The following is a 23,706-nucleotide window of genomic DNA, read 5'->3' on the forward strand; positions in this document are numbered from 1 at the left end:
AGTGGTGAAGGGGAACATTAGTGGCGGAGGGGAACATTAGTGGTGGAGGGGAACATTAGTGATGGAGGGGAACATTAGTGGTGGAGGGGAACATTAATGGTGAAGGGGAACATTAGTGGTGAAGGGGAACATTAGTGATGAAGGGGAACATTAGTGGCGGAGGGGAACATTAGTGGTGGAGGGGAACATTAGTGGTGAAGGGGAACATTAGTGATGGAGGGGAACATTAGTGGTGGAGGGGAACATTAGTGGTGAAGGGGAACATTAGTGATGGAGGGGAACATTAGTGGTGGAGGGGAACATTAATGGTGAAGGGGAACATTAGTGATGGAGGGGAACATTAGTGGTGGATGGGAACATTAATGGTGGAGGGGAACATTAGTGATGGAGGGGAACATTAGTGGTGAAGGGGAACATTAGTGATGGAGGGGAACATTAGTGGTGGAGGGGAACATTAATGGTGGAGGGGAACATTAGTGGTGGAGGGGAACATTAATGGTGGAGGGGAACATTAGTGGTGGAGGGGAACATTAGTGGCGGAGGGGAACATTAGTGATGAAGGGGAACATTAGTGGTGAAGGGGAACATTAGTGGTGAAGGGGAACATTAGTGATGAAGGGGAACATTAGTGGTGAAGGGGAACATTAGTGATGAAGGGGAACATTAGTGATGAAGGGGAACATTAGTGGTGGAGGGAACATTAATGGTGGAGGGAACATTAGTGGTGGAGGGGAACATTAATGGTGGAGGGAACATTAATGGTGGAGGGGAACATTAGGGGCGGAGGGGAACATTAGTGGTGAAGGGAACATTAGTGATGGAGGGAACATTAGTGGCGGAGGGAACATTAGTGATGAAGGGGAACATTAGTGGTGAAGGGGAACATTAGTGAAGGGGAACATTAGTGATGAAGGGGAACATTAGTGGTGAAGGGGAACATTAGTGATGAAGGGGAACATTAGTGATGAAGGGGAACATTAGTGGTGGAGGGGAACATTAATGGTGGAGGGAACATTAGTGGTGGAGGGATGGTGGAGGGGAACATTAATGGTGGAGGGAACATTAGTGAGGGAACATTAGTGGAGGGAACATTAGTGGTGAAGGGAACATTAGTGATGGAGGGGAACATTAGTGGTGAAGGGGAACATTAGTGATGGAGGGAACATTAGTGGTGGAGGGAACATTAATGGTGGAGGGGAACATTAGTGGTGGAGGGAACATTAATGGCGGAGGGAACATTAGTGGTGGAGGGAACATTAGTGGCGGAGGGGAACATTAGTGGTGAAGGGAACATTAGTGGTGAAGGAACATTAGTGGTGGAGGGAACATTAGTGGTGAAGGGAACATTAGTGGTGAAGGAAACATTAGTGGTGAGGGAACATTAGTGGTGGAGGGGAACATTAAGTGGTGGAGGGGAACATTAGTGGTGGAGGGGAACATTAGTGGCGGAGGGAAAATTAGTGGTGAAGGGGAACATTAGTGATGAAGGGGGACATTAGTGGTGAAGGGAACATTAGTGATGAAGGGGAACATTACGGAGGGAACATTAGTGGTTGAGGGGAACATTAGTGATGGAGGGGAACATTAGTGGTGAAGGGGAACATTAGTGATGAAGGGGAACATTAGTGGTGAAGGGGAACATTAGTGATGGAGGGAACATTAGTGATGAAGGGGAACATTAGTGGTGAAGGGGAACATTAGTGATGAAGGGGAACATTAGTGGTGAAGGGAACATTAGTGGTGAAGGGGAACATTAGTGATGAAGGGGAACATTAATGGTGGAGGGAACATTAGTGGTGAAGGGAACATTAGTGATGAAGGGGAACATTAATGGTGGAGGGGAACATTATTGGTGAAGGGGAACATTAGTGGTGAAGTGGTGGAAACATTAGTGGTGGAGGGGAACATTAGTGGTGAAGGGGAACATTAATGGTGGAGGGAACATTAGTGGTGAAGGGGAACATTAGTGGTGAAGGGAAACATTAGTGGTGGAGGGAACATTAGTGATGAAGGGGAACATTAGTGGTGGAGGGAACATTAGTGGTGGAGGGGAACATTAGTGGTGGAGGGAACATTAGTGATGAAGGGAACATTAGTGATGAAGGGAACATTAGTGGTGGAGGGAACATTAGTGGTGAAGGGGAACATTAATGGTGGAGGGAACATTAGTGTTGAAGGGGAACATTAGTGGTGAAGGGGAACATTAATGGTGGAGGGGAACATTAGTGGTGAAAGGGGAACATTAGTGGTGAAGGGAAACATTAGTGGTGGAGGGAACATTAGTGGTGAAGGGAACATTAATGGTGGAGGGAACATTAGTGGTGAAGGAACATTAATGGTGGAGGGGAACATTAGTGGTGAAGGGAACATTAGTGGTGGGAAACATTAGTGGTGAAGGGAGGAACATTAGTGGTGGAGGGGAACATTAGTGGTGAAGGGAACATTAATGGTGGAGGGGAACATTAGTGGTGAAGGGGAACATTAATGGTGGAGGGAACATTAGTGGTGAAGGGAACATTAGTGGTGGAGGGGAACATTAGTGGTGAAGGGAACATTAGTGGTGAAGGGAACATTATGGTGGGGGAACATTAGTGGTGAAGGGAACATTAGTGGTGAAGGGAAACATTAGTGGTGGAGGGGAACATTAGTGGTGAAGGGGAACATTAATGGTGGAGGGGAACATTAGTGGTGAAGGGAACATTATGGTGGTGGAGGAACATTAGTGGTGAAGGGGAACATTAATGGTGGAGGAACATTAGTGGTGAAGGGAACATTAATGGTGGAGGGGAACATTAGTGGTGAAGGGGAACATTAGTGGTGGAGGGAACATTAGTGGTGGAGGGGAACATTAGTGGTGAAGGGAACATTAGTGGTGGAGGGGAACATTAGTGGTGAAGGGAACATTAATGGTGGAGGGAACATTAGTGGTGAAGGGGAACATTAGTGGTGAAGGGAACATTAATGGTGGAGGGGAACATTAGTGGTGAAGGGGAACATTAATGGTGGAGGGGAACATTAGTGGTGAAGGGGAACATTAGTGGTGGAGGGGAACATTAGTGGTTGAGGGGAACATTAGTGATGAAGGGGAACATTAGTGGTGAAGGGGAACATTAGTGGTGGAGGGGAACATTAGTGGTGAAGGGGAACATTAGTGGTGGAGGGGAACATTAGTGGTTGAGGGGAACATTAGTGATGAAGGGGAACATTAGTGGTGGAGGGGAACATTAATGGTGGAGGGGAACATTAATGGTGGAGGGGAACATTAGTGGCGGAGGGGAACATTAGTGGTGAAGGGGAACATTAGTGATGGAGGGGAACATTAGTGGTGAAGGGGAACATTAGTGATGGAGGGGAACATTAGTGGTGGAGGGGAACATTAATGGTGGAGGGGAACATTAGTGGTGGAGGGGAACATTAATGGTGGAGGGGAACATTAGTGGTGGAGGGGAACATTAGTGGTGGAGGGGAACATTAGTGGTGAAGGGGAACATTAGTGGTGAAGGGGAACATTAGTGATGAAGGGGAACATTAGTGGTGAAGGGGAACATTAGTGATGAAGGGGAACATTAGTGGCGGAGGGGAACATTAGTGGTGAGGGGAACATTAGTGATGGAGGGGAACATTAGTGGTGAAGGGGAACATTAGTGATGAAGGGGAACATTAGTGGTGGAGGGGAACATTAATGGTGGAGGGGAACATTAGTGGTGAAGGGGAACATTAGTGGCGGAGGGGAACATTAGTGGTGAAGGGGAACATTAGTGGTGAAGGGGAACATTAGTGGTGAAGGGGAACATTAGTGGTGAAGGGGAACATTAGTGGCGGAGGGGAACATTAGTGGTGGAGGGAACATTAGTGGCGGAGGGGAACATTAGTGGTGGAGGGAACATTAGTGGTGAAGGGGAACATTAGTGGTGAAGGGAACATTAGTGATGAAGGGGAACATTAGTGGTGAAGGAACATTAGTGGTGAAGGAACATTAGTGATGAAGGGGAACATTAGTGGTGAAGGGGAACATTAGTGATGAAGGGGAACATTAGTGGTGAAGGGGAACATTATTGGTGAAGGAACATTAATGGTGAAGGGGAACATTAGTGATGGAGGGGAACATTAGTGATGGAGGGAACATTAGTGATGAAGGGGAACATTAGTGGTGAAGGGAACATTAGTGGTGAAGGGGAACATTAGTGGTGAAGGGGAACATTAGTGATGAAGGGGAACATTAGTGGTGAAGGGGAACATTAATGGTGGAGAGGAACATTAGTGATGAAGGGGAACATTAGTGGTGAAGGGAACATTAGTGGTGAAGGGAACATTAGTGGTGAAGGGGAACATTAGTGATGAAGGGGAACATTAGTGGTGAAGGGGAACATTAGTGGTGAAGGGGAACATTAGTGGTGGGAGGAACATTAGTGATGAAGGGAACATTAGTGGTGAAGGGGAACATTAGTGGTGAAGGGGAACATTAGTGGTGAAGGGGAACATTAGTGATGAAGGGGAACATTAGTGGTGAAGGGGAACATTAATGGTGGAGGGGAACATTAGTGGTGGAGGGGAACATTAGTGATGAAGGGGAACATTAGTGGTGAAGGGGAACATTAATGGTGAAGGGGAACATTAGTGATGAAGGGGAACATTAGTGGTGAAGGGGAACATTAATGGTGGAGGGGAACATTAGTGGTGGAGGGGAACATTAGTGATGAAGGGGAACATTAATGGTGGAGGGGAACATTAGTGGTGAAGGGGAACATTAGTGGTGAAGGGGAACATTAGTGGTGAAGGGGAACATTAGTGGTGAAGGGGAACATTAGTGGTGAAGGGGAACATTAATGGTGGGGGGGAACATTAGTGATGAAGGGGAACATTAGTGGTGAAGGGGAACATTAATGGTGGAGGGGAACATTAGTGGTGGAGGGGAACATTAGTGATGGAGGGGAACATTAGTGGTGAAGGGGAACATTAGTGATGAAGGGGAACATTAGTGGTGGAGGGAACATTAATGGTGGAGGGAACATTAGTGGTGAAGGGGAACATTAGTGGCGGAGGGGAACATTAGTGGTGAAGGGGAACATTAGTGGTGAAGGAACATTAGTGGTGAAGGGGAACATTAGTGGTGAAGGGAACATTAGTGGCGGGGGAACATTAGTGGTGGAGGGGAACATTATGGCGGGGGAACATTAGTGGTGGAGGGAACATTAGTGGTGAAGGGGAACATTAGTGGTGAAGGGGAACATTAGTGGTGAAGGGGAACATTAGTGGTGAAGGGGAACATTAGTGATGAAGGGAACATTAGTGGTGAAGGGAACATTAATGGTGGAGGGGAACATTAGTGGTGGAGGGGAACATTAGTGATGAAGGGGAACATTAGTGGTGAAGGGAACATTAGTGGTGAGGGGAACATTAGTGGTGAAGGAACATTAGTGATGAAGGGGAACATTAGTGGTGAAGGGGAACATTAATGGTGGAGGGAACATTAGTGGTGGAGGGAACATTAGTGATGAAGGGGAACATTAGTGGTGAGGGGAACATTAATGGTGAAGGAACATTAGTGATGAAGGGGAACATTAGTGGTGAAGGGAACATTAATGGTGGAGGGAACATTAGTGGTGGAGGGAACATTAGTGATGAAGGGAACATTAATGGTGGGGGAACATTAGTGGTGAAGGAACATTAGTGGTGAAGGGAACATTAGTGGTGGAACATTAGGGTGAAGGGGAACATTAGTGGTGAAGGGGAACATTAGTGGTGAAGGGGAACATTAATGGTGGGGGAACATTAGTGATGAAGGGGAACATTAGTGGTGAAGGGGAACATTAATGGTGGAGGGGAACATTAGTGGTGAGGGAACATTAGTGATGGAGGGAACATTAGTGGTGAAGGGGAACATTAGTGATGAAGGGAACATTAGTGGTGGAGGGGAACATTAATGGTGGAGGGGAACATTAGTGGTGAAGGGGAACATTAGTGGGAGGGGAACATTAGTGGTGAAGGGAACATTAGTGGTGAAGGGGAACATTAGTGGTGAAGGGGAACATTAGTGGTGAAGGGGAACATTAGTGGCGGAGGGGAACATTAGTGGTGGAGGGGAACATTAGTGGTGGAGGGGAACATTAGTGATGGAGGGGAACATTAGTGGAACATTGGAAGGGAACATTAGTGATGAAGGGAACATTAGTGGTGAAGGGGAACATTAGTGGTGGGAACATTAGTGATGAAGGGAACATTAGTGGTGAAGGGGAACATTAGTGATGAAGGGGAACATTAGTGGTGAAGGGGAACATTATTGGTGAAGGGAACATTAATGGTGAAGGGGAACATTAGTGATGGAGGGGAACATTAGTGATGGAGGGAACATTAGTGATGAAGGGAACATTAGTGGTGAAGGGAACATTAGTGGTGGAGAGGAACATTAGTGATGAAGGGGAACATTAGTGATGAAGGGGAACATTAGTGATGGGGAACATTAGTGGTGGAGGAACATTAGTGGTGAACATTAGGGGAACATTAGTGGTGGAACATTAGTGATGGAGGGGGAACATTAGTGGTGGAGGGGAACATTAGTGGGAAGGGGAACATTAGTGATGAAGGGGAACATTAGTGGTGGAGGGAACATTAGTGATGGAGGGAACATTAGTGATGGAGGGAACATTAGTGGGAGGGGAACATTAGTGGTGAAGGGAACATTAGTGATGAAGGGGAACATTAGTGGTGGAGGGAACATTAATGGTGGAGGGAACATTAGTGGTGGAGGGAACATTAGTGGTGGAGGGGAACATTAGTGGTGGAGGGGAACATTAGTGGTGAAGGAACATTAGTGATGGAGGGGAACATTAGTGGTGGAGGGGAACATTATGGTGGAGGGAACATTAGTGGTGGGGGAACATTAGTGATGGGGAACATTAGTGGTGGAACATTAATGGTGGAGGGAACATTAGTGGTGGAGGGTGGAGGGGAACATTAGGAGGGGAACATTAGTGGTGAAGGGGAACATTAGTGGTGAACATTAGTGATGAAGGAACATTAGTGGTGAAGGGAACATTAGTGTGAAGGGAACATTAGTGGCGGAGGGGAACATTAGTGGTGAACATTAGTGGTGAAGGAACATTAGTGATGAAGGGGAACATTAGTGGGAACATTAGTGATGAGGGGAACATTAGTGGTGGAGGAACATTAGTGGTGAAGGGGAACATTAGTGGTGAAGGGAACATTAGTGATGAAGGGGAACATTAGTGGTGAAGGGAACATTAGTGATGAAGGGAACATTAGTGATGAAGGGGAACATTAGTGATGGAGGGGAACATTAGTGGTGGAGGGAACATTAGTGGTGAAGGGAACATTAGGGGAACATTAGTGATGAAGGGGAACATTAGTGGTGAAGGGGAACATTAGTGATGGAGGGGAACATTAGTGGTGGAGGGGAACATTAGTGGTGAAGGAACATTAGTGATGAAGGGAACATTAGTGGTGGAGGGAACATTAGTGGTGGAGGGGAACATTAGTGGTGAAAGGAACATTAGTGGTGGAGGGGAACATTAGTGGTGAAGGGGAACATTAGTGGTGAAGGGGAACATTAGTGGTGAAGGGAACATTAGTGGTGGGAACATTAGTGGTGGAGGGGAACATTAGTGGTGAAGGGGAAACATTAGTGGTGAAGGAACATTAGTGGGGGAACATTAGTGGTGGAGGGAACATGGAGGGAACATTAGTGGTGGAGGAACAAGTGGTGGGGAACATTAGTGGTGAGGGGAACATTAGTGGTGAAGGGAACATTAGTGGTGAAGGGGAACATTAGTGATGGGGGGAACATTAGTGGTGGAGGGGAACATTAGTGGTGGGGAACATTAGTGGTGGAGGGGAGGGGAACATTAGTGGTGAGGGGAACATTAGTGGTGAAGGGGAACATTAGTGGTGGAGGGGAACATTAGTGGTGGAACATTAGTGGTGGGAACATTATGGTGAAGGGAACATTAGTGATGAAGGGGAACATTAGTGGTGAAGGGGAACATTAGTGATGGAGGGGAACATTAGTGGTGGAGGGGAACATTAGTGGTGAAGGAACATTAGTGGGGAACATTAGTGGTGAGGGGAACATTAATGGTGGAGGAACATTAGTGAACATTAGTGAGGGGAACATTAGTGGTGAAGGGAACATGAGTGGTGAGGGAACATTAGCGGATGGAGTGGGAAGGGAAACATTAGTGGTGAAGGGAACATTAGTGATGAAGTGGTGGAGGGAACATTAGTGGTGAAGGGGAACATTAGTAGTGAGGGAACATTAGTGGTGGAGGGGAACATTAGTGATGAACATTAGTGGGAAGGGGAACATTAGTGGTGAAGGAACATTAGTGATGAAGGGGAACATTAGTAGCGGAGGGAACATTAGTGGTGGAGGGGAACATTAGTGGTGAGTGATGGGGAACATTAGTGGTGAAGTGGTGAAGGGAACATTAGTGAAGGGGAACATTAGTGGTGAAGGGGAACATTAGTGGCGGAGGGGAACATTAGTGATGAAGGGGAACATTAGTGGTGAAGGGAACATTAGTGGTGGGAACATTAGTGATGAAGGGAACATTAGTGGCGGAGGGAACATTAGTGGTGGAGGGGAACATTAGTGGTGGAGGGGAACATTAGTGATGGAGGGGAACATTAGTGGTGGAGGGGAACATTAGTGGTGAAGGAACATTAGTGGTGAAGGGGAACATTAGTGATGGAGGGAACATTAGTGGTGGAGGGAACATTAATGGTGGAGGGGAACATTAGTGATGGAGGGAACATTAGTGGTGGAGGGGAACATTAGTGATGGAGGGAACATTAGTGGTGGAGGGAACATTAATGGTGGAGGAACATTAGTGATGGAGGGGAACATTAGTGATGGAGGGGAACATTAGTGGTGGAGGGAACATTAGTGGTGAAGGGAACATTAGCGGAGGGGAACATTAGTGGTGGAGGGAACATTAGTGATGGAGGAACATTAGTGGGAGGGAACATTAGTGGTGAAGGGAACATTAGTGGTGGTGAATTAGTGGAAGGGAACATAGTAGTGGAGGGGAGTGGTGGGGAACATTAGTGGTGAAGGGAACATTAGTGATGGAGGGAACATTAGTGGTGGAGGGAACATTAGTGGTGAAGGGAACATTAGTGATGGAGGGGAACATTAGTGGAGGAGGGGAACATTAATGGTGAAGGGGATGGAGGGAACATTAGTGGTGGATGGGAACATTAATGGTGGAGGGAACATTAGATTAGTGGTGAAGGGAACATTAGTGATGGAGGGAACATTAGTGGTGGAGGGGAACATTAATGGGGAACATTAGTGGTGAACATTAATGGTGGAGGGAACATTAGTGGTGGAGGGAACATTAGTGGTGAGTGATGAAGGGAACATTAGTGGTGAAGGGGAACATTAGTGGTGAAGGGGAACATTAGTGATGAAGGGGAACATTAGTGGTGAAGGGAACATTAGTGATGAAGGGAACATTAGTGATGAAGGGGAACATTAGTGGTGGAGGGAACATTAATGGTGGAGGGGAACATTAGTGGTGGAGGGGAACATTAATGGTGGAGGAACATTAATGGTGGGGGAACATTAGTGGCGGAGGGGAACATTAGTGAAGGGGAACATTAGTGAAGGGGAACATTAGTGGCGGAGGGGAACATTAGTGGTGAAGGGAACATTAGTGGTGAAGGGAACATTAGTGGTGAAGGGGAACATTAGTGGAAGGGAACATTAGTGGTGAAGGGGAACATTAGATGGGGAAAGTGGTGGGGAACATTAGTGGTGGAGGGGAACATTAGTGGTGGAGGGAACATTAATGGTGGAGGGAACATTAATGGTGGATGGTGGAGGGGAACATTAGTGGTGAAGGGGAACATTAGTGATGGAGGGGAACATTAGTGGTGAAGGGGTGGTGGGGAACATTAGTGGTGGGGGAACATTAATGGTGGAGGGGAACATTAGTGGTGAAGGGGAACATTAATGAGGGAACATTAGTGGGAGGGAACATTAGTGGTGAAGGGGAACATTAGTGGTGAAGGGGAACATTAGTGGTGAGGGAACATTAGTGGTGAAGGGGAACATTAGTGGTGAAGGAAACATTAGTGGTGGAGGGGAACATTAGTGGTGGAGGGAACATTAATGGTGGAGGGGAACATTAGTGGTGGAGGGGAACATTAGTGGCGGAGGGGAAAATTAGTGGTGAAGGGAACATTAGTGATGAAGGGGTAGTGGTGAAGGGGAACATTAGTGGTGGAGGGAGGGGAACATTAGTGGTTGAGGGGAACATTAGTGGTGAAGGGAACATTAGTGATGAAGGGGAACATTGGTGAGGGAACATTAGTGGTGGAGGGAAATTAGTGATTAGTGGTGGAAGGGGAACATTAGTGGTGAAGGGAACATTAGTGGTGGTGAGGGGAACATTAGTGCGTGAACAGGATGAAGGGAACATTGAAGGGGAACATTAGTGGTGAAGGGGAACATTAATGGTGAGAGGAACATTAGTGGTGGAGGGGAACATTAGTGGTGGAGGGAAACATTAGTGGGGGAACATTAGTGGTGGAGGGAACATTAGTGGTGGGAACATTAGTGGTGAAGGGGAACATTAGTGATGGAGGGAACATTAGTGGTGAATGGTGGGGAACATTAGTGATGGAGGGAACATTAGTGGTGGAGGGGAACATTAGTGATGGAGGAACATTAGTGGTGAAACATTAATGGGAACATTAGTGGTGAGGGAACATTAGTGATGGAGGGAACATTAGTGGTGGAGGGAACATTAGTGGTGAAGGGGAACATTAGTGAGGGAACATTAGTGGTGGAGGGGAACATTAGTGGTGAGGGAACATTAATGGTGAAGGGAACATTAGTGGTGAAGGGAAGGGGAACATTAGTGGTGGAGGGGAACATTAGTGGTGGAGGGAACATTAGTGGTGAAGGGGAACATTAGTGATGGAGGGAACATTAGTGGTGAAGGGAACATTAGTGGTGAAGGGAACATTAGTGATGGAGGGAACATTAGTGGGGAACATTAGTGGTGAAGGGAACATTAGTGATGAAGGGGAACATTAGTGGTGGATTAGTGGAGGGGAACATTAGTGATGGAGGGGAACATTAGTGGTGAAGGGGAACATTAGTGGTGGAGGGAACATTAGTGGGGAACATTAGTGGTGGAGGGGAACATTATGGTGAAGGGAACATTAGTGGTGAAGGGGAACATTAGTGGTGAAGGGAACATTAGTGGTGAAGGGGAACATTAGTGATGAAGGGGAACATTAGTGGTGAAGGGGAACATTAGTGATGAAGGAACATTAGTGATGAAGGGGAACATTAGTGGTGAGGGGAACATTATGGTGAGGGGAACATTGAAGGGGAACATTAATGGTGGAGGGAACATTAATGGTGGAAGGGGAACATTAGTGGCGGAGGGAACATTAGTGGTGAAGGGAACATTAGTGATGGAGGGGAACATTAGGGGAACATTGAAGGGAACATTAGTGGTGAAGGGGAACATTAGTGAACATTAGTGATGAAGGGAACATTAGTGGTGAAGGGAACATTAGTGATGAAGGGGAACATTAGTGATGAAGGGAACATTAGTGGTGAGGGAAAGGGAACATTAGTGGTGGAGGGGAACATTAGGGAACATTAGTGGAGGGAACATTAGTGAACATTAGGGGAAGGGAACATTAGTGATGGAGGGGAACATTAGTGGTGAAGGGAACATTAGTGATGGAGGGGAACATTAGTGGTGGAGGAAACATTGGAGGGGTGGTGAAGGGGAACATTAGTGGTGGAGGGAACATTAGTGAAGGGTGAAGGGGAACATTAGTGGTGAAGGGAACATTAGTGGTGAAGGGAACATTAGTGGTGAAGGGAACATTAGTGGTGGAGGGGAACATTAGTGGTGAAGGGAAACATTAGTGGTGGAGGGGAACATTAGTGGTGGAGGGGAACATTAGTGAGGGAAAGGTGGGAACATTAGTGTGAAGGGAACATTAGTGGTGAAGGGAACATTAGTGATGAAGGGGTGAAGGGGGAACATTAGTGGTGAAGGGAACATTAGTGTGGAGGGGAACATTAGTGGGAGGGAACATTAGTGATGAAGGGAACATTAGTGGTGAAGGGAAGGGAACATTAGTGGTGAAGGGGAACAATGGTGGAGGGGAACATTAGTGATGAAGGGGAACATTAGTGGTGAAGGGAACATTAGTGGTGAAGGGGAACATTAGTGATGAAGGGAACATTAGTGGTGAAGGGAACATTAGTGGTGAAGGGAACATTAGTGGTGAAGGGGAACATTAATGGTGAAGGGAACATTAGTGATGAAGGGAACATTAGTGGTGAAGGGAACATTAGTGGTGGAGGGAACATTAGTGGTGAAGGGGAACATTAGTGGTGGAGGGAACATTAGTGGTGAAGGGGAACATTAGTGGTGAAGGGAACATTAGTGGTGAGGGGAACATTAGTGGTGAAGGGAACATTAGTGGTGAAGGAACATTAGTGGTGGAGGAACATTAGTGGTGAAGGGGAACATTAGTGATGAAGGGGAACATTAGTGGTGAAGGGAACATTAGTGGTGGAGGGGAACATTAGTGGTGAAGGGAACATTAGTGGTGAAGGGAACATTAGTGGTGAAGGGAAGGGGAACATTAGTGGTGAAGGGAACATTAGTGGTGAAGGGAACATTAGTGGTGAAGGGAAACATTAGTGGTGGAGGGGAACATTAGTGGTGAAGGGAACATTAAGTGGTGGAGGGGAACATTAGTGGTGGGGGAACATTAGTGGTGAAGGGGAACATGAAGGGGAACATTAGTGGTGGAGGGAACATTAGGAGGAACATTAGTGGTGAAGGGAACATTAGTGGTGGAGGGGAACATTAGTGGTGAAGGGGAACATTAGTGGTGAAGGGAGGAACATTAGTGGTGGAGGGGAACATTAGGTGAAGGGGAACATTAGTGGTGAAGGGGAACATTAATGGTGGAGGGAACATTAATGGTGAAGGGGAACATTAGTGGTGAAACATTAGTGGTGGAGGGAACATTAGTGGTGAAGGGGAACATTAATGGTGGAGGGGAACATTAGTGGTGAAAGGGGAACATTAGTGGTGAAGGGGAACATTAATGGTGGAGGGGAACATTAGTGGTGAAGGGGAACATTAGTGGTGGAGGGAACATTAGTGGTGAAGGGGAACATTAATGGTGGAGGGAACATTAGTGGTGGAGGGAAACATTAGTGGAGGGGAACATTAGTGGTGAAGGGGAACATTAGTGGTGAAGGGGAACATTAGTGGTGAAGGGAACATTAGTGGTGGAGGGGAACATTAGTGGTGAAGGGGAACATTAGTGGTGGAGGGGAACATTAGTGGTGAAGGGGAACATTAGTGGTGAGGGAACATTAGTGGTGGAGGGGGTGATGAAGGGAACATTAGTGGTGAAGGGAACATTAGTGGTGAACAAGTGGTGAAGGGAACATTAGTGGTGATTAGTGGTTGAAGGGAACATTAGTGATGAGGGGAACATTAGTGGTGGAGGGAACATTAGTGGTGAAGGGAACATTAGTGATGGAGGGGAACATTAGTGGTGAAGGGAACATTAGTTGGAGGGGAACATTAGTGGTGAAGGGAACATTAGTGATGGAGGGGAACATTAGTGGTGAAGGGGAACATTAGTGGTGGAGGGAACATTAAGAGGGGAACATTAGTGGTGGAGGGGAACATTAGTGGTGGAGGGAACATTAGTGGTGAAGGGAACATTAGTGGTGAAGGGGAACATTAGTGGTGAAGGGAACATTAGTGATGAAGGGGAACATTAGTGGTGAAGGGAACATTAGTGTGAAGGGAACATTAGTGGTGAAGGAACATTAGTGATGAGGGGAACATTAGTGGTGAAGGGAACATTAGTGATGAAGGGAACATTAGTGGTGAAGGGGAACATTAGTGGTGGAGGGAACATTAGTGGTGAAGGGGAACATTAGTGGTGATGGAACATTAGTGGTGGGAACATTAGTGGTGAAGGGAACATTAGTGGTGAAGGGAACATTAGTGGTGAAGGGGAACATTAGTGGTGAAGGGAACATTAGTGGTGGAGGGAACATTAGTGGTGAGGGGAACATTGGTGAGGGATTAGTGGTGGGAACATTAGTGGTGAAGGGGAACATTAGTGGTGAAGGGGAACATTAGTGGTGAAGGGGAACATTAGTGATGAAGGGGAACATTAGTGGTGAAGGGAACATTAGTGATGAAGGGGAAGTGGTGGGGAACATTAGTGAAGGGGAACATTAGTGGTGAAGGGAACATTAGTGGTGGAGGGGAACATTAGTGATGGAGGGAACATTAGTGGTGAAGGAACATTAGTGAAGGGGAACATTAGTGGTGAAGGGGAACATTAGTGATGGTGAAGAAGGAACATTAGTGGTGAGGGGAACATTAGTGGTGAAGGGGAACATTAGTGGTGAAGGGGAACATTAGTGGTGAAGGGGAACATTAGTGATGAAGGGGAACATTAGTGGTGAAGGGGAACATTAGTGGTGAAGGGGAACATTAGTGGTGAAGGGAACATTGAAGGGGAACATTAGTGGTGAAGGGGAACATTAGTGGTGAACATTAGTGGTGAAGGGAACATTAGTGAGTGAAGGGGAACATTAATGGTGGAGGGGAACATTAGTGGTGGAGGGAACATTAGTGATGAAGGGGAACATTAGTGGTGAAGGGAACATTAATGGTGAAGGGGAACATTAGTGGTGAAGGGAACATTGAAGGAACATTAATGGTGGTGAACATTAGTGGTGAAGGGGAACATTAGTGATGAAGGGGAACATGGTGAAGGGGAACATTAGTGGTGAAGGGAACATTAGTGGTGAAGGGGAACATTAGTGGTGAAGGGAACATTAGTGGTGAAGGGAACATTAGTGGTGAAGGGGAACATTAGTGGTGGAATGGGGGGAACATTAGTGATGGAACATTAGTGGGGAAACATTAATGGTGGAGGGAACATTAGTGGTGAGGGAACATTAGTGATGGAGGGGAACATTAGTGGTGAAGGGAACATTAGTGATGAGGGAACATTAGTGGTGAAGGGAACATTAATGGTGGAGGGAACATTAGTGAAGGGAACATTAGTGGTGAAGGGGAACATTAGTGGTGAAGGGGAACATTAGTGGTGAAGGGGAACATTAGTGGTGGTGGAAGGGAACATTAGTGGCGGAGGGAACATTAGTGGTGGAGGGAACATTAGCGGAGGGGAACATTAGTGGTGGAGGGGAACATTAGTGGTGAAGGGGAACATTAGTGGTGAAGGGAACATTAGTGGTGAAGGGAACATTAGTGGTGAAGGGGAACATTAGTGATGAAGGGGAACATTAGTGGTGAAGGGGAACATTAATGGTGGAGGGAACATTAGTGGTGGAGGGGAACATTAGTGATGAAGGGGAACATTAGTGGTGAAGGGAACATTAGTGGTGAAGGGAACATTAGTGGTGAAGGGGAACATTAGTGATGAAGGGGAACATTAGTGGTGAAGGGGAACATTAATGGTGGAGGGGAACATTAGTGGTGGAGGGAACATTAGTGATGAAGGGAACATTAGTGGTGAAGGGGAACATTAATGGTGAAGGGAACATTAGTGATGAAGGGGAACATTAGTGGTGAAGGGGAACATTAATGGTGGAGGGAACATTAGTGGTGGAGGGGAACATTAGTGATGAAGGGGAACATTAATGGTGGAGGGGAACATTAGTGGTGAAGGGAACATTAGTGGTGAAGGGAACATTAGTGGTGAAGGGAACATTAGTGGTGAAGGGGAACATTAGTGGTGAAGGGGAACATTAGTGGTGAAGGGGAACATTAATGGTGGGGGAACATTAGTGATGAAGGGGAACATTAGTGGTGAAGGGGAACATTAATGGTGGAGGGGAACATTAGTGGTTGAGGGGAACATTAGTGATGGAGGGAACATTAGTGGTGAAGGGGAACATTAGTGATGAAGGGGAACATTAGTGGTGGAGGGGAACATTAATGGTGGAGGGGAACATTAGTGGTGAAGGGGAACATTAGTGGCGGAGGGAACATTAGTGGTGAAGGGAACATTAGTGGTGAAGGGGAACATTAGTGGTGAAGGGAACATTAGTGGTGAAGGGGAACATTATATGGAGGAACATTAGTGGTGGAGGGGAACATTAGTGGCGGAGGGGAACATTAGTGGTGGAGGGGAACATTAGTGGTGAAGGGGAACATTAGTGGTGAAGGGGAACATTAGTGATGAAGGGGAACATTAGTGGTGAAGGGGAACATTAGTGGTGAAGGGGAACATTAGTGATGAAGGGGAACATTAGTGGTGAAGGGGAACATTAGTGATGAAGGGGAACATTAGTGGTGAAGGGGAACATTATTGGTGAAGGGGAACATTAATGGTGAAGGGGAACATTAGTGATGGAGGGGAACATTAGTGATGGAGGGGAACATTAGTGATGAAGGGGAACATTAGTGGTGAAGGGGAACATTAGTGGTGGAGAGGAACATTAGTGATGAAGGGGAACATTAGTGGTGAAGGGGAACATTAGTGGTGAAGGGGAACATTAGTGGTGAAGGGGAACATTAGTGATGAAGGGGAACATTAGTGGTGAAGGGGAACATTAATGGTGGAGGGGAACATTAGTGGTGGAGGGGAACATTAGTGATGAAGGGGAACATTAGTGGTGAAGGGGAACATTAATGGTGAAGGGGAACATTAGTGATGAAGGGGAACATTAGTGGTGAAGGGGAACATTAATGGTGGAGGGAACATTAGTGGTGGAGGGAACATTAGTGGTGAAGGGGAACATTAATGGTGAAGGGGAACATTAGTGATGAAGGGGAACATTAGTGGTGAAGGGAACATTAATGGTGGAGGGAACATTAGTGGTGGAGGGGAACATTAGTGATGAAGGGAACATTAATGGTGGAGGGAACATTAGTGGTGAAGGGAACATTAGTGGTGAAGGGGAACATTAGTGGTGAAGGGGAACATTAGTGGTGAAGGGAACATTAGTGGTGAAGGGAACATTAGTGGTGAAGGGGAACATTAATGGTGGGGGAACATTAGTGATGAAGGGGAACATTAGTGGTGAAGGGAACATTAATGGTGGAGGGAACATTAGTGGTGGAGGGGAACATTAGTGGTGGAGGGGAACATTAGTGATGAAGGGGAACATTAATGGTGGAGGGGAACATTAGTGGTGAAGGGGAACATTAGTGGTGAAGGGGAACATTAGTGGTGAAGGGGAACATTAGTGGTGAAGGGGAACATTAGTGGTGGAGGGGAACATTAGTGGTGGAGGGGAACATTAGTGGTGAAGGGGAACATTAGTGGTGGAGGGGAACATTAGTGGTGAAGGGGAACATTAGTGGTGAAGGGGAACATTAGTGGTGAAGGGGAACATTAATGGTGGAGGGGAACATTAGTGGTGGAGGGGAACATTAGTGGCGGAGGGGAACATTAGTGATGAAGGGGAACATTAGTGGTGAAGGGGAACATTAGTGATGAAGGGGAACATTAGTGGTGAAGGGGAACATTAGTGATGAAGGGGAACATTAATGGTGGAGGGGAACATTAGTGGTGAAGGGGAACATTAGTGGTGGAGGGGAACATTAGTGGTGAAGGGGAACATTAATGGTGGAGGGGAACATTAGTGGTGAAGGGGAACATTAGTGGTGAAGGGGAACATTAGTGGTGAAGGGAAACATTAGTGGTGAAGGGGAACATTAATGGTGGAGGGGAACATTAGTGGTGAAGGGGAACATTAATGGTGGAGGGAACATTAGTGGTGAAGGGAACATTAGTGGTGGAGGGAACATTAGTGGTGAAGGGGAACATTAGTGGTGGAGGGGAACATTAGTGGTGGAGGGAACATTAGTGGTGAAGGGGAACATTAATGGTGGAGGGAACATTAGTGGTGAAGGGGAACATTAATGGTGGAGGGAACATTAGTGGTGAAGGGGAACATTAGTGGTGGAGGGAACATTAGTGGTGAAGGGGAACATTAGTGGTGGAGGGAACATTAATGGTGGAGGGGAACATTAGTGGTGGAGGGGAACATTAATGGTGGAGGGGAACATTAGTGGTGAAGGGGAACATTAGTGGTGGAGGGGAACATTAGTGGTGAAGGGGAACATTAGTGGTGGAGGGGAACATTAGTGGTGAAGGGGAACATTAGTGGTGGAGGGGAACATTAATGGTGGAGGGGAACATTAGTGGTGGAGGGGAACATTAATGGTGGAGGGGAACATTAGTGGTGGAGGGGAACATTAGTGGTTGAGGGGAACATTAGTGTTTGAGGGGAAAGCAGACTGAGAACTTACAGTATAAGATGTGAAGGTTAAGTACAGACCCTTGCCAAAACCATGTCCACATGGAGAAGAAAAGTGCTCCCATATTCATGTGTTTACTGTTGGTTGACATTATGATCCTACACAGAACCCCACACCCTACCTTTGCATTACTGTTGAAGGTTAAACATTTGGCATTTTTAGGGTACATTTACAGCAACAATGTGTCCACTTGTGAAGGAAGAGCAGGGTTTTTGTCAGTCGAGGTGCCTGTTGAGTCTCACCTTAAAAGCCTGGCCGACAGCCGAATCCAACATAGGCCAGTCCATTCTGCCGTTAACCCTCACAGTACCGATGAAGAAGTCCTGCTGTTTCACCTCCTGTTGAACAAGGACCAACAGTACTGGATAGGTTAAAAGGTTAACCATCACTTTTATTATAGAGGTCTACTGAACTGAATAAGTCTGGCACATTCATCATGAATTGTAATAAAAAGGCTCACATCTTTGAAGATGCGCAGGTTGGCCACACGAACCACCACTCTGACGCGTGGGTCGTCTCTGTGAGAGGGGAGACTGGCGGCTTCTGTCTGGAATAGGTCTGTTCAGAGAGAGGGAGGCAGAGAGATAAAGAAAGAAATGGAGAGAGAGAAAGGGGGAAACAGAAAGAGAGAGTGAGTTCAAGGAATAATCTAATGAGTGCTTGCCATGACTACTTTAACTACATTGTCTTTGTGTTAATTCTTACAGTTAAAATGAGGTGAAGTGAGATCACTACTGGTTGTGAATAGACTCCTGGGTGGTTGTTAGGTCATTTTGTAAAAACTTTTAGGTTTCATATACACGCTTTAAGGAGGGTTGTTTAGCTGACATGTGTTGTGATAATTATCTGTAGTTTCACATTTAAAATTAAAACAAATTCATGGAAGTCATTCAGTCTTAAACTTGTTCAGTGATGCCGGTGTTCCTCTAGTTACTGTATTCCTACGCCAGCCCTCACCAGGGGAGTTGCCCTCTCCCAGGCTCATGCTTAAGGTCTTGGTCAGAGATATGGCAACAGATTGACGTGGCGAGGCAGTGCCCAGTGATGCCAAGCTGGAGGACTGGGAGGTGGAGGTTGAGGGACCGCCTGTCTTCAACTGGTCATTCTCTGCCTTCAGGTTCTCCACTGTCATCTGCAGGCAGGGACACACAGTGTAGGATTAAGGGGGGATACTAATACAGATAGCTACTTAGTGAGGGGAGTCCTGTAGGGCCCTAATGGGGTCAGGTTCAGGGGTCAAACCATATCTATGTTACAGTAGACATCATTAGGTAACACAAAAACACAAATACACACAGGCAGACACACACACACCTGCATGTTGTTCATGGCCTCCTGCAGTTGCTCCAGCTGGTGGGCGGAGCTAAGGGCTTCCAGGCGGATGTCCGTCAGCTTCCTCTCCTTCTCCCAGAGGGCCGAGCGTAACGTAGACACAACCTTCTCATCCTCCGGGGGATCCTCGCCTCCTTCACACAGCCTGAGGGAGAAAAACACACGATGCAAATACTGAACAGAGGCATCATGTCCATTGAAACTGATGTGGCACATGTCTAATCTATTCCATTAAACTGATGGAGATAAATAAGACACATAAATAAAATAGAGCTAGATACTGATAGATTAAATTAGCGATAGATACTAATACATGATGTAGAGATAGATACTGATAGATTAAATTAGCGATAGATACTAATACATGATATAGAGATAGATACTGATAGATTAAATTAGCGATAGATACTAATACATGATGTAGAGATAGATACTGATAGATTAAATTAGCGATAGATACTAATACATGATATAGAGCTAGATACTGATAGATTAAATTAGCGATAGATACTAATACATGATGTAGAGATAGATACTGATAGATTAAATTAGCGATAGATACTAATACATGATATAGAGATAGATACTGATACATGAAATAGAGATAGATATGAATACATGATATAGAGATAGATACTGATACATGATATAGAGATAGATACTGATACATGAAATAGAGATAGATACTGATACATGATATAGAGATAGATACTGATACATGATATAGAGATAGATACTGATAAATGAAATAGAGATAGATATGAATACATGATATAGAGATAGATACTGATACATGATATAGAGATAGATACTGATAGATTAAATTAGCGATAGATACTAATACATGATATAGAGATAGATACTGATACATGAAATAGAGATAGATATGAATACATGATATAGAGATAGATACTGATACATGATATAGAGATAGATACTGATACATGAAATAGAGATAGATACTGATACATGATATAGAGATAGATACTGATACATGATATAGAGATAGATACTGATAAATGAAATAGAGATAGATATGAATACATGATATAGAGATAGATACTGATACATGAAATAGAGATAGATATGAATACATGATATAGAGATAGATACTGATAAATGAAACAGAGATAGATGCTGATACATGATATAGAGATAGATACTGATACATGATATAGAGATAGATACTGATAAATGAAATAGAGATAGATATGAATACATGATATAGAGATAGATACTGATAAAAGAAATAGAGATAGATATGAATACATGATATAGAGATAGATACTGATACATGAAATAGAGATAGATATGAATACATGATATAGAGATAGATACTCATACATGATATAGAGATGGATACTGATACATGAAATAGAGATAGATATGAATACATGATATAGAGATAGATACTCATACATGATATAGAGATAGATACTGATACATGAAATAGAGATAGATATGAATACATGATATAGAGATAGATACACATACATGATATAGAGATAGATACTCATACATGATATAGAGATAGATACTGATACATGAAATAGAGATAGATATGAATACATGATATAGAGATAGATACTCATACATGATATAGAGATAGATACTGATACATGAAATAGAGATAGATATGAATACATGATATAGAGATAGATACACATACATGATATAGAGATAGATACTGATACATGAAATAGAGATAGATACTGATACATGGTATAGAGATAGATACTGATACATGAAAGAGATAGATACTGATACATGAAATAGAGATAGATATGAATACATGATATAGAGATAGATACTGATACATGATATAGAGATAGATACTGATACATGAAATAGAGATAGATACTGATACATGATATAGAGATAGATACTGATACATGATATAGAGATAGATACTGATAAATGAAATAGAGATAGATACGAATACATGATATAGAGATAGATACTGATACATGATATAGAGATAGATACTGATACATGATATAGAGATAGATACTGATAAATGAAATAGAGATAGATATGAATACATGATATAGAGATAGATACTGATAAAAGAAATAGAGATAGATATGAATACATGATATAGAGATAGATACTGATACATGAAATAGAGATAGATATGAATACATGATATAGAGATAGATACTCATACATGATATAGAGATGGATACTAATACATGATATAGAGATAGATACTGATAAATGAAACAGAGATAGATATGAATACATGATATAGAGATAGATACTGATACATGAAATAGAGATAGATATGAATACATGATATAGAGATAGATACTCATACATGATATAGAGATGGATACTAATACATGATATAGAGATAGATACTGATACATGGTATAGAGATAGATACTGATACATGAAAGAGATAGATACTGATACATGAAATAGAGATAGATATGAATACATGATATAGAGATAGATACTGATACATGATATAGAGATAGATACTGATACATGAAATAGAGATAGATATGAATACATGATATAGAGATAGATACTGATACATGATATAGAGATAGATACTGATACATGATATAGAGATAGATACTGATACATGAAATAGAGATAGATACTGATACATGATATAGAGATAGATACTGATACATGATATAGAGATAGATACTGATACATGAAATAGAGATAGATACTGATACATGATATCGAGATAGATACTGATACATGATATAGAGATAGATACTGATACATGATATAGAGATAGATACTGATAAATGAAATAGAGATAGATATGAATACATGATATAGAGATAGATACTGATAAAAGAAATAGAGATAGATATGAATACATGATATAGAGATAGATACTGATACATGAAATAGAGATAGATATGAATACATGATATAGAGATAGATACTCATACATGATATAGAGATGGATACTAATACATGATATAGAGATAGATACTGATAAAAGAAATAGAGATAGATATGAATACATGATATAGAGATAGATACTGATACATGAAATAGAGATAGATATGAATACATGATATAGAGATAGATACTCATACATGATATAGAGATGGATACTAATACATGATATAGAGATAGATACTGATAAATGAAACAGAGATAGATACTGATAAATGAAACAGAGATAGATGCTGATACATTAAATTCATACATACCATTTGTTGCCCCTCAATGTTTTAAATATGGATTCATGGAATCAAACATGGTTCAGACGAGAGGGGCACCAAGGGGGATCAGGATGTGTGAGGCCTTACCCAGAGGAGGATGCAGAGACAGAGGACCTCATCACGGAGGGAGGGTTGTCCCCGTCCCCATCCCTGTCCCCGTGGTGGATGGTGATCTTAGGAGAGGAGGGAGCAGAGGAATCTGGAGTGGCGATCTCCTCGATGTCAGCGTACGAAGCAGAGAGCTTTGAACCCTTCTTACTGAACGCCTTGTTGAAGGAACTCCTCAGCTGTACAACAGGAGGACATAGATAACAGAGAGAAAGAGTGAGGATCCCCTTCTGGAACAGAATTCAAGTTGTAAGACCGATAGGGTACCCAGAGAGAACCACAGTGAACAATTCCTCAGTCTGACCCCTGTAACCATCCCGTACTCGTTAATGTGTCTCAAATGGCACCCTATTCCCTGCATAGTGCACTAAATCAATTCAAATCAAATGTATTTGTCACATACACATGGTTAGCAGATGTTAATGCGAGTGTCACATATACATGGTTAGCATGTAGGATTCATAAAAAATCCTCCAATGTGATTTTCAGGATTTTTTTTCTCATTTTGTCTGTCATAGTTGAAGTGTACCGATGATGAAAATTACAGGCCTCTCATCTTTTTAAGTGGGAGAACTTGCACAATTGGTGGCTGACTAAATACTTTTTTTGCGCCACTGTGTATGGCACAGCTGTCAGTTTGTTGGTCCTTAAATTAAATTGGTATATGTTTTTATTTATCACACTTTTCTTTAACCATTCATGTTCTTTAATACAGGGCCGACATACAAGGTCATTAC

At 44.1% G+C, this 23,706-nt stretch overlaps 1 protein-coding gene across 1 annotated transcript in view; it reads right to left on the bottom strand.

Annotated features, from left to right (window-relative positions):
* LOC118389616 (neuron navigator 1-like) overlaps window positions 1-23,706 on the bottom strand; it is a 145,046-nt gene that overhangs the window by 20,991 nt on the left and 100,349 nt on the right. Inside the window, exons 17-21 of the mRNA XM_052526526.1 lie at window positions 22,949-23,148; window positions 19,650-19,812; window positions 19,293-19,467; window positions 18,796-18,893; window positions 18,578-18,673 (exon numbers count right to left, since the gene is read on the bottom strand). Of these exons, the coding sequence (XP_052382486.1) occupies window positions 18,578-18,673; window positions 18,796-18,893; window positions 19,293-19,467; window positions 19,650-19,812; window positions 22,949-23,148 (732 nt within the window). The remainder of the gene's footprint in view (window positions 1-18,577; window positions 18,674-18,795; window positions 18,894-19,292; window positions 19,468-19,649; window positions 19,813-22,948; window positions 23,149-23,706) is intronic.

The sequence above is a fragment of the Oncorhynchus keta genome, chromosome 10, assembly GCF_023373465.1.
Source record: "Oncorhynchus keta strain PuntledgeMale-10-30-2019 chromosome 10, Oket_V2, whole genome shotgun sequence".
NCBI classification, from domain to species: Eukaryota; Metazoa; Chordata; class Actinopteri; order Salmoniformes; family Salmonidae; genus Oncorhynchus; species Oncorhynchus keta.